We start from the raw sequence: 18560 nt of genomic DNA, 5'->3' as shown, positions 1-18560 counted from the left end.
CATGGAATCAGTCCCCTTCAGGGGCAGTCCCGGGGGCAGTCCTAACCTGTCCCCTCAGATGGCCCACAACAAGGGAACATTCACAAATCTGTATCCCATGTTTTGACACAGAATTCAACGGGGTGTTCGTCCAGGCTGAGCCATGCCGAAATTGCTGCTGGGTGTTTGTAATGGGACAGTTTTCTCTGCTGCTTCCTGTGTCCCCACGGGGGACTATTTTCAGCAGCACACCACATCTGCTCCAGATTTCTGCCTCCGCACAAGGCAACCAGGGTGGAATGTTTCCACTGCATAGGAGTGGTGGCGATGGGGGCCTTTTGTTTTGTATTGGAAAATAGCAGCAATACCATGTTCCTAAACAAACTAATGCCCCAGTCAGCTTGGCAGTGCTGAACAGTGCCACAGAGCTGCTTAGGGAATTTTGTGTCCTTTCTGGACCACCATAGTCAGCTCAGAGCAGAAAAGGGAACACAGATATACGTGGTCCGTTGCCACGGGACAGCAGAAGGCCTGAATCAGGACAGGCCCAGGCTGGTGCCAACCTCATGTGGAAGGTATTAGTCCCACAACCAGATGACGTAATCCCCCATGAGGAAAAGGTGCAAATGACTTGCATGCTCACTGGTCAATGCTGCAATTGGCAAAATGATGGTGCTTCCACATCCTAAACTGCTACATCCTCATGACTTTGCGTTTTCAGTTGTGAAATGCAGATCAGTTGTCCAAGGACCTTCAAGGAAACATTAGCATTCTTCTCCCTGCCCCTTAGTAAATTAGCAAAGGCTTATAATTTGCAACTGTAAAGCACTATATACCCTACTGAATTACTGCCATCAAAGTGTAACAGTCTCTTTTAAACACTAGAACAGGCGCACGTAGTTAAACGGTAGCCAAGATACCATCCGTCCGCGCTCGCAACGCGAGAGCTCCTTCCATCACCTTTCTCTCAGCTACCAAACTAAAAGACAGAGAAAAGCTAAAATGCAAAGTCATGCTGTCGCTGCACCACACAGCCTGGGTGGGGAAAGTGGCGGAGAAGGAGGAGGAGTTAGCCTCACCGCCTTCAGATCAGTTTCCTCGCGAGAGTCTGGAAGATATAAAGTCCGGTGGGGCACACCCTGAAGGGCTGGTGCGTGCTGCTGGTCGCTGAAGCGAGTGGGTTTGCTGCTGCTGGTTTCTTGGTACGTAACGGTCGCAGGGGGGTCCTTTTATTAGCGGGGAGATTTCCGTTTGATCGCCCTAGCAGAGTCTTCTAAAGGGCAGCACTGTATGGTGCTTTATGCCTTCTGCTGGCTCGTCGGATGCGTTTGCATGCTTTAAAATGAGCGGCTTTTTCAAAATGGAGCCTAGTGGGAATTCAGCATTAGCGCCGGGTCCTCTGTCGTGTGGCGGAAGGGCTGAACGGCTTTCTCATTTGGGGGCTTTCGAGGTATCCTCTGCTGTCTTTCCTTTCGAGTGTTACAAGAAGAAACAAAATCCCGTTGCAAACTGCCGGGAGGGTGGCGAGGGATGGGGTGCAATTAAGGGTTGAGTAGCTAATTGCCGTCCAGACGCCCTGGGCTTTCCCCAGGGATGCGTGACAGCAGCCGTAGGCGAGCGCAGAGCCGCGCGGTCTGTGCCGCGGCTTTCAGTAGCCCGTAAGCGGCTGCTGGTGTTCAGAAGCGCATCTCTCGGCGGCAGTGCCTCACTACGAGTCAGAGACTGGCCATTCAAAGGAGCGGGCCGTTGTTCCGAAGATATACCAGGGATGGCCAAATGTGAGTCTCCAGATGTCCATGGACTACAGTTCCCATGAGCCCCCGCCAGCATGCGCTCATGGGAATTGTAATCTATGGACATCTGGAGACCCACAGTTTGCCCCCCCCCGTGGGAGCCATTGCCTTTCAATGGGCCGTGGGAGCGAGGCAGCAAGGCCGAGGGGCTGAGTTCCTCGGCTCGTTCTCTGGAGCAAGCTTCTTTGGCCCCAGTGGGACGTCTGAATAAACAGGCTTGTGTTCCTGCGGAGTAATTAGTGTCGCTCAGGAACATGGCTACTGAGCTTTGTTCTGGGTGGTTCGTAAATCCGCTTCCCCTTTTGAAGTTTCACGTTTGCCTAACGGAAAATTAAGGTAGGACATTAAAAGATTGATGCTACTCTGGTGAATGCCTGGGATTCTGGGAAGAACTTCAGAGGCTGCTGATGCTATGCCAGTTGATATGCAGATTCCTGAGTCATTAGTAACTGCTTTGAACCTTGGCTGCAGGGACTACCTTGTCAATTCTAAGGCAATTCTATGTAGGTAGGTGGTCTTGGAGGCCTTGGCCTGCATACCCCGGACAGCTGGATCTCAAAAGTTGAGCAGGGTAAGCCCCAGTTAGTATTTGGATGAAAGATCTCCGAGGAATACCCAGGCCATGATGCAGAGCCAGGCACTGGCAAGCCATTTCTGAATGTGTCTTGCCTTGAAAGCCCTATCGGGGTTACCATAGCTTGGTTATGCCTTGAGAGCAAAGACGCAACAAGCATCAGCTTTTGTGAGAAGGAACTCACTTTTTCAAGTGCAATGTCTAAGGAACACTCTGAAGTAGTTGTGACTATAATATTGCTGCATTAAAGTGAATATAATAATGTTACATTAGAGTAAAGCTGCATAATGAGTACTGAAGTGTTTTATATGATGGCAATTATCTTCCCTGTTCTTCCAGTTGCCCGCATAACTTTACTTCCTTGGGAATCTGGCACAAGAAAAAATTCGAGCACCTAACTTCAGTTGAATTCTTTTTGCAGAGTTGTTAAGTTTGCTGAAGCGTGCATAAGCACATGCCTAGTCGGTTAAGTTTCTCCTTAAGACGACAAGGGGAGAATAGTGCTGGCCAGGCCACTCTGATTGAATAACGTTTAATTGCTAGGTGCATGCATCAAGTGTTGACAGAAATTAGTGTGGTAATATTATCCCACTAGACTTTTAACCTTTGCCTGGACTTTGCTAGCTGCATGGAGTTTCTGCTATTATTTCAGTTGGGCACAATCACAGTTCACAAATGAATTTGCATCTGACAGTGGTCTGATATCTAAATATTATAACCATGGTTGGGGCTTATGCTGCCTGTCAACGTAGTGCTTGGTTTTGCTTCAAAGTATCTCAGAGGAAGGTTGCAGGGAAGAACATAAGCTAGTTTCACAATCATGCAGGTGAAATTTTGTTTTTTCCACCTAGCAATAATGATTGTATTGGCGAAAATGCTTTATAGAAGCGTTTTTAATACTTCTATTAACAGCTGCTGACATATCTTACCTGTACACTGTTGTCTTACAACGGTGAGGTTAGAAGCTACAATACTGCAAATAATACTGAGTTTTTATTACTCTTAGTATTTCAGTGTATTTAAAGTACTAACACTTCCTTGTTAATTTTGTCTAAGTACTGAAATCACTTCATCTATAATTCTTTTGCAAACCTAAAGTGGTTCTTACCAATCTGGAAATCATAAATGCAGTGTTAAATAATGCTTGTTGGTTTCTTTATCTGGGGAGCAGTTTAAAAAGCGCACAAACCTAACAAATTCCATTCCCCCCCCCCACAGTTGCTATCAGAATGTCATCAGGAAATGCTCACATTGGTAAACCAGCCCCTGATTTTCAGGCCACAGCTGTAATGCCTGATGGACAATTCAAGGAAATCAAACTTTCAGATTACAAAGGTAATGGTATTAAAAATGGTTGGCTTTGTGGGTGGGAGATTGCAAAATAGAAGCAGCATGTGATATTCTTTGTGTAAAATTATAATATGAAACATGATCCTGAAATAGAACAGTTTTGCTAGATACAGAATACAAAAATTTAACAGTGTTGCAAAAAGACCTAGTATAGTATGTAGGAGGTTATGCTGGACTGCAAAGCTTCTGTTATGACTGTATTATAGTCTTGGGATTTGTTTAATTTTTCTGTTAACCAGTTGCAATAAGGGTTTTTAAATACAGCAACCTACTTAATGTAGCTTGCAAAAAATTGCTTTTGTGCCACTTGATAGGTTTCTTATTCTAATATAGTTAAATCTGAAGGATCATGGACCTGAGTAAGTGAATTTCCCTCTCACAGAAGGCTGGCAAACTAAACTGGTAGAGTATACCAGTCAGTGCCCAAAATGTTCTACCCTGCCCATAGAAACATGTATTAGTCATCCATCAGCCAGCCAGCTTCCTTGCCTGGTTACTAATGAATCATCAGGGGCCTGACCTTAGTTTCACTTCAGTTGCCTCCAAAAAGCCAGAATCAACTTGTCCCTGACTTCTTTGCAAGCTAGAGCCTCTATCATCATAGTTTGCTGAAAGCAGAGTCTCTCCACCCTGCCTCATCTTTGTGCCCCACTTATAAACATTGTTCTTTCCTGCTGGGGAAGGCATTTCTTTTGCTATCCTCTTCTCTCCAGTATTTAGAATCATAGAATCATAGAGTTGGAAGGGGCCATACAGGCTATCTAGTCCAACCCCCTGCTCAACGCAGGATTAGCCCTAAGCATCCTAAAGCATCCAAGAAAAGTGTGTATCCAACCTTTGCTTGAAGACTGCCAGTGAAGGGGAGCTCACCACCTCCTTAGGCAGCCTATTCCACTGCTGAACTACTCTGACTGTGAACATTTTTTTCCTGATATCGTTGTAGTTTAAACCCATTGCTGTGCGTCCTTTCCTCTGCAGCCAACAGAAACAGCATCCTGCCCTCCTCCAAGTGACAACCTTTCAAATATTTAAAGAGGGCTATCATGTCCCCTCTCAGCCTCCTTTTCTTCAGGCTGAACACCCCTCCAAGCCCATCATTGGCTATTTGTGGGGATCAACATGACCATATATGGTCATATCTGTTAAATGTTGAATACATTTTAAAAATATATAAAAACTCAATAAACTCCCAGCCATTTGGGAAACCCTTCCAGGGCCGTTGAGAAAGCCTGCTCTAAGAACAGCATTATTCAACCTTTTGAACATAGAGGAGCCTCTGAAATAATTTTTAGCTTCAAGGAGCCCCAGAAGTGCTGTCAGCCATGCCTTCCTGCCATCCTCCTGGAAGTCACATCACCACCCACTTTAACAGGCTGATTCGAGGAGGTGGGGGGGAGAGAGACAGGAGATGGTTTAAGGTGGGAATAGGTGTGCAGGCTCACTCATGCTTGGGAGGGGGAGCACTAGTCTTCAGAGATGAGTTCCCTAGCTTGTGGCTGAGTTCATTAAGGCAGATGGGGAAAGGCTGTAGACCCCCTCCCCCTCCAGAGCTCCCGCAGACTTCCGGGGGTCCACAGACCCTGGTAATCTGTGCTCTAGAACCTTTCTAAGTGCTTATGGAACATTTAGAAATTCTTTAGCTGAACCGTATGCCACTTCTGCCAGTTTAGTGATAGGTAGCTTTTGTTTGTAACTTTTTTTAGCATTTGTGGAGTCAGCTGAATTGAATGCAGCAGTATGTCCCAAAGAAGAGGCCACTAATCTTTAGCTTTGTTTTTTTTCCCCCTTCTAATCTGAGGCTGTGGCTTTATGCAAAAATACTTTGGTTATTTTTTCCTCAGGCAAATACGTTGTGCTGTTCTTCTATCCGCTTGACTTCACCTTTGTTTGTCCAACTGAGATTATTGCATTCAGTGACAGATCTGAGGAGTTTCGGAAAATCAACTGTGAAGTAATTGGAGCTTCTGTTGACTCCCATTTCTGCCACCTTGCCTGGTAAGAGTTCTCAGGTCACAAGCTTTGTTTCTTCTCTGGTTTTCCCAAACCACCTTCTTTAGGACAAAAACGCACATGCACAGCACTTCCACGCATGTGCGAAAGTGTCACGCATGCACATTTTCAGCCTCGCATGGCGCAAACGCGCATGCGCGGCCCTGCTTCCCTCTCCTCCCCTCCCCAAAAAAAGAAGCTTGTCGGGCCGCAAGCTTGTGGCCTGGAAAGTTTCTTACTGCGGGGGGAGGGAGCTGCGGCCTGGTGGTTGGGGACCACCGGCTTAACAGATACTTGGTTCTCATAGTTAATAACTGTCAAAGAGCCATTGTTTACAGTTGTTTCTTTTACATGAAAGAAGAGATCAGCTAGTCTCTGAAGACTAGTGCTAATGGAACACTGGGATCTATTTCCTCAGGGTCTGTTTCATCATTATTAATGACTTCATATGGTTCCTTCTTAGAGGGCCTGCCTGGCTGGTTTTCCTCTTTACAATGTCTGCTTTATTTTTCCTCCTGCCTCCCATTCACTTGTTTTCCCCCACCTCTGTCCCTCTATCCTTCCTTTTTTCAAGTTGCGTTGTGTTTCAAAAAACTTTGGCATTTCAGTTTTTTTTCTCCGACAGCCACAGGCAATAGTGATGTTATTAGTTATCTAGGCATTCCAGAATGACTGAGGAACTAGTGAGGTAACCTTGTAAGGGCTTGGAATTATATCCTTCAATTTATTTATTTACTAACCTGAAAGCCCATTGTATCCAGGAATGCAATGGGCGCTAGCGGTGGGGACCCCCAGAGGGGGCTGCCGCCGCCCAACCTACCATTGTGGCTTGTGGCGAGTCCGACGGCTCATCAGGCAAATGGTGGGGTACATGGCAGTTGAGCGGAGCATCATGTTGGTGGCTGGGGTGATGGCCCCACAGCTGTTTGGGCTGGCGTGTGGCAGCCGAGCTGGTATCCCCGTTGCTGCGGGAGCACCCTCTTTGTCGGCCAGGCAGTGTCTGGCCACGAGGCTGACTGAGTGCCTCGTGGCTGGCTTCTGGAGGTGGGTGCTAAGGATTTATGTTTGGACTTGTATACTGCCGTTCCCAGCAAACTGGCTTGTAGCGGTTCACAACAAATAACATAAAACGGATATCCAATATAAAACCACATAACGCTTAATAATAATCCTAAAAACAATCCCCAACTTAATGATAAAATGGTTGTACACAGTTAAAACTCCTCCCCACGCATCAGGCCATTGGAGTCAGTCCAGATGACAACCTATGTTTGGTAGTTAAAAGAATAGAATAAAATAAAAACGGGGCAATCATCCAGTGGCTCCTGGCACAGTCTAACTCTGTGCACAGGAACCAAGGGGGGGGGGGCGGACACCCAAACTCATACCCCGGATGGAGATTTTTCTAAAGTTGTGAAGGTTGCCCCAAGTTTGTAGAAACCTCTCCCCTATTTTTGACATGGCATCCATTTTGCAGCAGTTCTGATTTGCAGCCTGACACCACATTCAGAATTGGATAATATACATGAGCGCTCAAGGATTAGACTACTGGGTAGCAGCTCTTGTGTCACTCAAGTAGGAAACATCCAAAAGGCATTTCGATGTAATGCTTGAAATTGGAGTGACTTTTCTTAGGTTAATGCCTGGGCCTATAACTTCTAAAATTCCCAAACTGACCAAACAGCAGATGTTGCACATATGTAATTTTCTTACTGTGCTGCATTTGAAACAAATAATATTCCTGTGACCTCACCTTAATTTCCAGCAATATAGTGTGGTTTTCTAAAATCCCTTTTTGCTACCTTTACAGGATCAATACTCCTAAGAAGCAAGGTGGCCTGGGCAGTATGCACATTCCTTTGGTATCTGACACAAAGCGTGAGATTGCTAAAGCGTATGGAATACTAAAAGATGATGAAGGCATTTCTTACAGGTAAAGCTATAATTGCAGCCTCTTGCTTAGAGAGCATGGTATGATGACAAGCAGCATTCCTTTTATGCTGTTGTGATTCTCAATATTTTCTTCTTAGTGACCTTGTTAAATATTTTCCTGTAGTATTTTTGGGAAGAAGAGCTCTGAAATCTTGTGCATGTTTCTCTTCTGAGTAAAAAGTGGTGCAAGAATATACTAATCTGTATTTGGGACTTTCCAAACCCAGTAATCGGGCTGAAAGAAGGAAACAAAGGTCAGGAAGATCCCAGCTGCTAAGCAAGTCTAGTAATGAATGTATTTGTACTACTTACGTACATGTAGAAGAAGGGTTAGGACATGTACAGTCCAGAAGCTCTGTTTAAAAATTGTTTGTACAAGAAGGACTCAGAAATAATACTGTTTTTCCCTGCAGAAGTCCAATAACACCACTATTCACTTAATCTTGTATACAAATATTTGCTGGAAATACATTGATCTGATATTGCTAGGAAGATTTTCCTGTAAGCTACATGAGTAGATTGTTAACTGACACTCTCATAAGTAATTTTCTTTCATCTAGACTGAAAGTTTACTGCTCAGATTTTCTGATTTGTGCTCATGTCTCCTTAAGGGGTCTCTTTATAATTGATGAAAATGGAACTTTACGCCAGATCACAATTAATGATCTCCCAGTTGGCCGTTCAGTTGATGAAACACTCCGGCTAGTTCAGGCTTTTCAGTTTACAGACAAACATGGAGAAGGTAAGATTACTATCTGCCATACATTCTTGGCTGATGTTTTCTTTATTGGTGCAGGGTCCCTGCAGGCATTGAGCAACCAGCAGCTTAAAAAAGACCTATCTATAGAACAAAAATATAAACACATGAACAGGAGGGAGGACTACTGAGGGAATGTCAGATAAAACAGAAGTTTTCACCTGCTGGCAGAAGGCAGTGATTGGGGTGGAGAGAGAGATCATTCTCCCTGAGAAAGGGAATCCATAGTTTTGGTGCCATGATCTAGAAGGCCCATTCTCAGGTTGATTGGCATCCAGCCTCAGATGCCAGGGGTGCTAGAGGAACTCTTGCAAAAGGAAGCTCATTAATTTGTCTTATTTAACTGGAAATATTTACCATTTAAGAATGATAAAAAAATACATACATTAAACATTTGTATTGTGACCAAAAGAATCAATCGCATTCATTGCTATTTTAAACTTAGAACAAAGTTTGAGTCCAGTGGCACCTTTAAGACCAATGAAGTTTTATTCAAGGTGTAAGGTTTCATGTGCATGCACGTTTCTTCAACTTGAAAACAATTATTTGAAGAAGTGTACATGCACATAAAAGCTGTTCTGACCGAGCAGTAATATCAGGGTTCTCTCAGCCTCACCTACCTCACAGGGTGCAGTGACCTTCCATGATGACAAGCCACTTGTCAAAGTTCTTGTGTTGGACATGGAACATGCCAACATCCACAACAGGGACTCTGTTCCCCTGGAATTCATTCTCCTTCAGGCCCACAGGCCTCAAGCAAGGCAGTTAGTTGAAGCTGAACTTAACCAGGTCTCTCTAGAGATGACAGATCGGGCCGATCCAGAGTTTACTTCCATACTGCAAGGCAACCCTTTGAGCTTGGTGTGTAGTGGTTAGGAGCGCTGGCTTCTAATCCGGGGAGCTGTGTTTGATTCCCCCACATGCAACTAGCTGGGTGACCTTGGGCTCCTCACAGCACTGCTAAGAGTTATTCTGACCAAGCAGTAATATTGGGGCTCCCTCAGCCTCACCTACCTCACAGGGTGTCTGTTGTGGGGAGAGGAAAGGGAAGATGCTTGTAAGCTGCTTTGAGACTCCTTCGGATAGAGAAAAGCAGCATATAAGAACCAACCCTTCTTCTTATACTTTGAATAAACTTTGCTGGTCTTAAAGGTGCCACTGGACTCAAACTTTGCTGCTTCAAGCCAACTTGGCTACCCACCTGAATTTACTTGAAACACAAGAGAACATATAGTAATATTCAAGTTCTGCACATTTCTGTAAGGATGCCCACTAAGACTTCAAGATGTGACCTTTTCATATGGCATCCTCATTTTGAATTGTATTCAACTAAACGTATAAATTCAGTGACCAAGAAGGACATTGAGTAGGATATCCAGTGGATATATTACGTTTATAGATGTTTAGACTAGATCAAATGGACTAGATCCAGAGGAGGTAGGCCAGGGAGGTGTCATAAATCTCATTCTCGGTAACATTGAACAGCCACTAAGTATACTATGGTCAAAGAGGTACAGCCCCTATTAATTTTGGGCTGGTGAAGGTCACCTTGTAGGTACATAGCTGCACTTTAGACTTTGATGTGCTTTTCAACCTTTGGCTTTGACTTTGACATGCTTTCCACCTGTGCACTTAAGTAACATTGTTTATTGTGTCTTTAGTGTGTCCTGCTGGTTGGCAACCTGGGAGTGACACAATCAAGCCTGATGTTCAGAAGAGTAAAGAGTACTTCTCCAAGCACAAATAAATGTGTTTAATTTCTGTGTTTTGTACGAGAAAACTGTTATGTAATTTGTATAAAAGCATAAGCCTGCCATTCTTATTTAAAGAGTAACCCTATTGTGTGAGCTAAGATATTTACAGCTACATTTCATAAGCCATTTATTTCAAATCAGTCTGACAAGTACCTTAACTCTGGAGTAAATAGATTATGAAGTGAAATTTATTGGCAGCAGCTATTGGGTACTGGGGAAATTATACTTCTTTATTTATCTGTATTGGGATAGAGGGTGTTTTTTTCTTTCCATTTCTTGTGCTCACATGGATAACTGAAGACCAAATGGTTTTTCTAGAATTTTGTATTGTCATTAAACTTGTGGGGAAAACAGAATACTGTCAGATTTGTGGAGTTTTCTCAGAATGGCAAGAAATGCAACAGTTCTTCTGAAACTTAATGCAGCATATGCTATGGGACAGAGGGCCTCAACTGTCATGCAGGGTGCTAGCAGAGATCAGCCCCAGATTTTGCTTCCATTTGTACATAAAGTTTGGTATGCATATCCCTCTGGGATTTTTGTTTGTTTCTTGGTCTCTTCTTTCTCTTAGAAGTAGCCATTCAAGCATAGTAGTGGCCTTGTTTAGAAGTTGGTGTTCAAAGGGCCTTGGATGAATTCCCATTCATGTTCACTCAAGAACCTTCTTACCAATAGGATTGCATCAAGTGAAAATACGTTCCAGTCACATTTGGAACTTGGTCTCTTTCTGCCTGCTACTCTCCCCTCCCCTTGGGTAGCAAAGTATCGTAGGTAATTTCCCTTGGCTTTCCAACCTTTTCTTAACAATAGAGCCACTCACCTTGAAAGTGTTCTGTTAAACATGGTACCTTCTCAGACTGGTATGCCTTACCTTGCTGTAAAATATTTATGTAATTTGGAATGAGGAGGCTCCCCTTTTCTCTTAAACAGTAACTCCTTAGTAGTCAAGCCCAATTTTAAGGGGGGAAATGAGAGCTGTGGGTAAGAGCTGTATACCTTTGGCAATTATTGTAATAGCAGTTTCTTGTGTCTTGAAGCTGAAATGCCAAAGGTTGAATAACGAGTCTTTTTCTGTTGCTTTGGGGCAGCAGTACTTAAATTGGTAAAACACTTCATACACAAGGCTTCAACAGTCATGATGCAGCTGCAGCAGTGAGGAAATAAAATATATGGCACCGGATTCTCTTTCCCGCCTGTGTTTCACTTTCAAAGTTCCCCAAATCCTTAGAGCAGATTTAGGACAAAAAGACCCACCACTGTTAGTCTGGATCTAACCTGGGGTGATATTCTATTAATGTCAACATGCATGTAAATAAGAGCTGGGGATATCCTGCATTCAAACTGATATCTGATCAGTACCTGTGCTAGTATCAAAGTGTGAGTTTTGAAAGTTGTCAAATGAGGAGACTAGGTTGATGTTCAATTTCACATGAAAAAATGTAATAGCTGATAAGGCATTTGTTATGCTAACAGATTTTCAACTATTCATCTGAAAAAGTTCATGTTTTAATGAGAATAGTGTTGGCTCATTTAATGAAGTGTGATAGATGCTTTGATTTTTCTTAAATTTCTTTAGTAGAGGCTACTATGTATCCAGCACATAAAACATAAGCAACAGAACAGCATTGATGTTTTTGTATTTGGAATAGGTGATTTAAAGCAGAATATATGTAGGGGAAAATTAATGGCTGTAAAATATCTGAGACAAGCTGCCTCTGTGAAGCAAAATGAGGAAGCATCTTCATCCAACATATCCACAAGACAATGTGGTGCGGTACTTTGCTACCACTAGATGGCTCTGCTAGATCTTGTGAACACATCCAGAAGTACATGCGAATTGACATACTTTCCCCTGATCAGTAACCTTTGCTTACTGTAAAATGGGATTTCAATTGTATAAGTCACACATCACATGCCCATCAGTATCCTTATTGTCCCAGTTGCTGGTAAGGAGTTTACCACTGTTTTGAAGGGGTTGTAATCTGACTTCTGGTAAAATCTGAACCATCATCCTAAACAGTCACACTATTAGCTGAGGCCTATTTTGATGGTCTCCAGTTGGTGGGAAGGTTCTATAGTGATGCCACCCCATTAATTTTGTCTGTATCTGCTTTGCTTTTGTGGGTGGCTGAGAGGAAGACTGGCAGGAGGGCACTGGCCAAACTCAAGATGCTATGGCTATTGTATCCAGTTAATTTTGTGCTCAAGCTTGAGTGTTGGGAGGTTGTCAGGTACTTTCTGGCACTTCTCTTTGTGTCTGATATAATTTGTATATTACCACACCCCATATAGACAAGCCTCAGCTATATACTCACCTGCCAAAGTACTATGTATAAATTATTTGGGTGAAGGAATAGAGGGGATTCTTATTACATTTACAGATGACACTTAACTGGGAGGAGTAACAAACACAGCAGAAGACAGAATCAGAATACAGGATGATCATGACAGGCTAGAAAACTGGGCAAAATTAATTTCAATTGTGATAAATGTGAAGTTCTTCATTTAGGTAGGAAAATGTATCTCTATAGTGTGGGCGAGATTGGACAATAGTATGTGTAAAAAGGATCTGGGGATCTTAGTAAACCAGACACGACATGAGTTAACAATGGGACTTGATGGTTAAAAAGGCAAACAGGATTTTGGGTTGTATAAAAAGTATTGTGTCAGAATCACGTGAGGTGATGTTACTGCTTTACTCTGTTCTGATAAGATGGAGTACTGTGTTCAGTTTTGGCACTACAACTGGAGAAAGATGTAGAGAAACTGGCATGTGTCCAGATGGCTACGAAAATGGTGAGGGAGTTGGAGACCAAGTCTTATGAGAAAAGGTTGAGGCGTAGAGTTGGGTGCTTTGGCGTCCAAAGCAGCCATTCCTGCCCAAAGCAGCCAGTGGCGCAGGGGGAGGGGAGGTGCTGGTGTGCTGGTTGGCACACATGTGCAAGTTCAGCTGTGTGCGCCAACCGGCACGCCCGTGCCTGTGCCTCCCCCCTGCGCCACGGTGCTGGCTGCTTCGGGTGGGACTGGCCGCTTCAGATGCCAAAGTGCTCAACCCTAGTTGAAGGATCTTGGTCAGTTTATCCTGGAGAGCAGACAACTAAACTGGTATGATAACCATCTTCAAATACACTATCTTTTTGCTTTTGCTACCTGGAATAGCATAATGGCCCTCAAGAAGGGATACGCAGTGCTTCCCTTCCCATGTCTTGCTTCCTCTCGTCAGATGTGGAAAGAGGAATTATAGATCGTTCCAGAATCCACAGATCAGAAATAGGGCTAGTGTCTATATCAAGAATTGCTAAGTTATTAACTGATGTCTGAATTTGAAGGGGAAGAATCTCACCTTTCATTTGCTATTTGATTTGTTCCAGGAGCAGCTGTCACTATTGTCTGTGGTTTGCAAAATGTACAGCTTTTTCAACAAAATTGTAATATGGAAGGTAACTCTGTGGGTTTTGGATGTGCCTGGCATACCTGCAAAGCCATTATGATAAGGGCTGATGACAGAGAAGGCCAAGATTCATCCATTACATTTTTTGTGGTATGTTCTAATGTACCTTGTTAACTTTGAGGAGATTTATAGTAAGGGCCAAGAATTACATCAAAAATTGATAAAATAAGAGGAACATAGTTTGAATAGTGGTTAGAGAAAGAGTAGTGCCTAAGAAATATTAGAATGCTCATAACTTTTGTTTATGTCTAAGCTTATCCTATTTTTTACCTTAAAAAAACAACAAGCCAAAGTACTGTCTCTCCTGAAGGCAAATCCCACCATGTGGCACTGGAGAATGGAAATATACACCACTTCCTTAATCTCCTGACTGGCTGCCCCCTCAAGTGGCCAAAAGTTCAAGAGCCTCTGGGCCAAAAGGTAGAAGATAAGGCAGTAACATGCAAGTTTACACAACCCCTATGAACCTTAGTGTTAGTCAGGGAAGAAGCACACTGCATGCAAAAATGGGGGGGATAAGGTTGACAACATTCACAAAAAAGTGAAGGGGACAGGTAATTTTCAAGAGAATGCAGACTGGCACACTTCTTTTGGGGGATCCTGGACTCCAGATGCTATAATTCTAAGCACGTCATGCAGGGCTGATACCAGGTTTCATGGAACTCTGGGCAGAGAGTATTCCGCCCCTGATGCTCATTCACACGTGCCCCCCTGCCTGTGCATCCTTTCTCTACTCACTTGTAACCTTCCCACCACTGGATGGCACTGGCTGGTGGGTGCAGCTAGGACTGCCACTACCATGACCATTAGGAGCACTGATGCTTTGTTGGAGCACAGGTGGGAAAGCACTCACCCAAACAACTGACACACTTGTTTAAACCACAGTCTGCCCCATGAAGGAGTTCATCATCACATCTCTATTCTCTTACTCAGGCTCAGATTCAGACCATTTGGGGTGATTTTTAAAATATAATTATTGATGGTATCAGAGCTCATCTCTGATAATTAAGCTCAGATAAATGCACTTGAGGGACTAGAGCCAGGTTGGTGTAGTGGTTAGGAGTGCAGACTTCTAATCTGGTAAACCGGGTTAAATTCTGTACTCCCCACAAGCAGCCAGCTGGGTGACCTTGGGCGAATCACAGCACTGATAAAGCTGGTCTGACCCCATACAACCACTTTGGCCCATTATGCACGGCGGGAATAGCGTACATTCGGGGTGGAATGGCGGCGACTAAAATCACCAATAACGCACAGTGCCGGCTGCAACCCGCCACAGATTTGGTGCATGCTGCCGAAAAAGCTGCGTTAGCGAAATGCGGAAGAAAGTGCAGCTTCCGGGTGGCCGGGGCACAACTATAAGCGGCGCCGGGGTCGCCGCATGCATAATCGGTTACTCTGGGTTTTGCCGCCGTTGCGTCCCGTCCCGTGCATAAGCGGTTTGCTTCGCTTCTTACCCCTCCGCGTTTTCCATGTGACGCAAAATCGCCGTTTTGGCGGCAGTGCATAATGGGCCTTTGAGATAATACTTCTTCCTCTTCAGTTTTGGAATGCACAGATTTATTTATTGGAGACATTTGTATACCATGTTCCCTGTCCTTGGGAGTGAAGGCTTCTAATCTAGCGAGCTGGGTTTGATTCCACGCTCTCTTACATGCAGACCTTGGGCTCACCACAGTACTGATAAAACTGATCTGACCAAGCGGTAATATCAGGGCTCTCTCAGCCTCACCCACCTCACAGGGTGTCTGTTGTGGGGAGAAGAAATGGAAGGTGACTTGTAAGCCACTTTGAGACTCCTTTGGGTAGTGAAAAGCAGCATATAAGAACCAAGTGTTCTTTTAGATTGTGTGTGGGGAAGGAAGCCTCTTAAGGCAATGTGTTTCCTCTTTCCTCTGCTGTGTCTTTCTCCTCATTCCATACACATGAACAACATGAAAATTTACACGGGTAATTTTAAATCAAGATTGATTTCAGTTCCCATTGGGATCCCAGGCTGGCTAATAAGAATTAGTTATGTATTGCATTAACAACTCAGTCAATGTACCTAAGATTCGGAAACATACCTAAAAGGTGAGTCCTCAAAATAGATGACCTGTCTCTTTGTACAAAGACCATATAGCTGGCTGAATTTCCATGTCTAAGTTCAGCCCCATTAAGAATAACCTCATTTGCACTAATTAATTCATGCCTTCATGCCGTAATGGGAGTTTTCTGGAAAGTTCCCTCTTCCATCAAAAAGAGATTTTGACTCTGCTGGTTGTTGAGAAACGGGGAGGCCAACTAGTAGATTAACTTTAGCAAATATTTGGCCAGCATGTGAACTGGGATTGGAACTAAACATGATAAGAAAGCAAAGTCTTGTTCCAATTATGCTGTGAACCCATGGACTCTACTGCAAATGGTTCACAGAAGATCTAAACTGAGTTAATGATCTGAGCTCCTGGGGGATTACAAATTACCCACCTGTCTTTCTCTGATAGCTATGTAATCTGTGATGTGGAGGAATGGGTCTTGTTCCCCTTTCCTTATTAATATCAGTATTACTGGCATAACATCAAAAAATACGTTTTGTTTTCGGTAGTCATTTCAATATCTTCCCAAAGCAGACCCCTTAATACTTCCCACCAGTTCTATATAGCAGTATTATTTTTGCTGAGTTTCCAGAAGGTTGTGGCTGCTGTAATTTTATTATTATTATTATTTAATTCGTATACCACCCTCCCATGCAGGCTCAGGGCAGTACACATCAATGGAAAAATAGTCATATAGTCAATATGAAAACATAAACATTAAAACATTTAAAACTTTTAAATCCATTCTGTTCAGCTGTGTCATCAGTGCAGTCATCATTTCTGGTGTGTAGAAATATAATTGTGGTTTTCTGTTGGGGAGGCGATTTGGTGATCACTGGCACCAATCAAAAGCCTGGTGGAAGAGTTCCATCTTGTAGGCCCTGAGGAACTGCATTAGGTAGGGGCCAGGACCAAAAATATCCTGGCCCTGGATGAGACCATGTACTTCTCTGTACTTCTCGGCCCTGGATGAGACCATGTACTTCCACCCTCTTCCCCATATGTGGGATTATCTAGTTCCAGGTTTGCAGCAATGCATAGTTTGCCATTTGATCTGTACCTACAAATATACTTGTTCCCCCTCATATAAACAGTATTCTAAACAAAGATTAAACAATTGTTTGAATTCCTGACTTGCACTGAAAATATAAACTGTTGTTTTATGGCTTAGAGCAGCCTTTCTCAACTTTTATACCGTTGAGAAACCCTGAAACTTTTTCCAGACTTCGAGAAACCCCCAAAGTGGCACAATCATGCAGAATATGGTTGGGAGGCACACCTGTGGACATGTTCACCTGGGGCCCCTCCCTACCCCCTCCAGACCTATCATTGGCCATTTGGGAGGGGAAGGTCAACATGACCATATATGGTTATATCACCAAATAAATGTTTAATTTAAAAAATATATACAAAATTAATTAACTCCCATCCATTTGGGAAACCCTTTCAGGGCTGCCAAGAAACCTCAGTGTTTCACGACACCCTGTTTGAAAAAGCCAGGCTTAGAGTAATAGTAAACTGTGGTTTCCAAGGAAGCTGGAAGTACAGATTAACTCTGTCCTTGTCTGTCATCTATAGAATGAAGGGAAACAATGTGTGAGTGTTAAGGTGGGCCTTAAACCTGCAAGATTTCAGTTTTGAGATTACTGATATTAAAGGCAGCCATCTTGTTTGCCATATGGTGGCAAACAACTGTCCCATCTGGGGAGTGAGTAAATCTCAGGACGTAACTTCAGTAGTTCCTGCTACAATATATAATTTAATGTTATTATTACTACTAAAATACTATTAATCTACCTTGCTTCATCTGGAACCACGCAGTGAGCGGTATATTTGGTTAAGGGGTAAGTGGTTAGAGAGTGGGCGGGGCCCCTCACCAGGACAGACAAGAGTCCTAGCCAGTTGGGTGAGGGGCCAATCGGAAGGCGTGAACCATCACTTGGCTGGCTAGAGTTCAAAACAGTCGGGAGGCGCAAAATGCCTCCTGCCCCACCCCCCGCCCCGGGGACCCTTAACAGCCATCGGTCCTTAACGACGGCGCAGCCAGCAGGACCACACTCGCATTCCTTGCGCGGCTCGCCCCAGGGAGGGGGCACACAGCCCACAGTTGGCCGCGTGGGGGGATGGGGGGGAACGGAGGCCTTCCCCCCGGTCCTGGAAGGACACTTTTGGGCCCAGGGGAAAGGCCATGGCTGGGGGGGGGGAGGAGTAGGGGGAAGTGCAGCGGGGGGGGGGCTTTCAAAGCCAGTTCTGACAAATGGGCTTTGAATCTAGTAGGAATATAAATGTAGCTGCTTTGCCTAGTTGTAGTGAGCTTCAGCCATGATAATGCCATGGATTACAGCCTCCAAGAAAGGGGTGTGTGTGAGGCAATTTTCCTCAAGGGTTAGTGTGATTATTAGAGGGCCTAGTCAGGCTTGCAGGTGTTTATGATTTTGCTTTCCTGCAGATACCACTCATCTCTTTCAAGGCTGGATTTAAGAATGTGGTAATTGGTTAATTGTGAAAACTATGCTTAGCTGTATAACCAGATGGCAGAGAGGAATTAGGGGGTGGATGTTAACATCTTCTAGAAAGTTTTATCAGAAGAGATTCCTGGCTGCATCCAAAGACCACCTGGTGGTAGAGGGCAAAAAGCTATAATTATAGGTCAAAAGAAAACCATGCTAGCTTTATGTGTATACCATGCTTGTATGCTTTGATGTTATCCTTCATCATGGATTACGACATATAGAATGGTGTTATGCTATTGCTTGGAAGCTACAAGAAGATTTTCTGTCTAATACAAAGTATTTAGTATGTTAGATAAAACAGTATAATTTTTAATTTTCTCTGTTGCTAAGCTATAGAGATTGTATTGCATAGTCAAACTCGTTTAAATCTTTTAATACACTTTGATACATTTT

General features: G+C 43.7%; 1 protein-coding gene across 1 annotated transcript; it reads left to right on the top strand.

Annotated features, from left to right (window-relative positions):
* Positions 1-1035: 1035 nt before the first annotated feature.
* Positions 1036-10484, top strand: PRDX1 (peroxiredoxin 1). Its single transcript, XM_077333975.1, has 6 exons — positions 1036-1181; positions 3565-3681; positions 5538-5691; positions 7496-7618; positions 8229-8359; positions 10036-10484. Exons 2-6 carry the CDS (start codon positions 3576-3578, stop codon positions 10119-10121), a joined length of 600 nt encoding a protein of 199 aa, XP_077190090.1. The 5' UTR covers positions 1036-1181; positions 3565-3575; the 3' UTR covers positions 10122-10484.
* Positions 10485-18560: the final 8076 nt, after the last annotated feature.

The sequence above is a fragment of the Paroedura picta genome, chromosome 4 (assembly GCF_049243985.1).
Source record: "Paroedura picta isolate Pp20150507F chromosome 4, Ppicta_v3.0, whole genome shotgun sequence".
Lineage (NCBI taxonomy): Eukaryota > Metazoa > Chordata > Lepidosauria > Squamata > Gekkonidae > Paroedura > Paroedura picta.
This window is presented reverse-complemented; position numbering and strand designations above follow the sequence as displayed.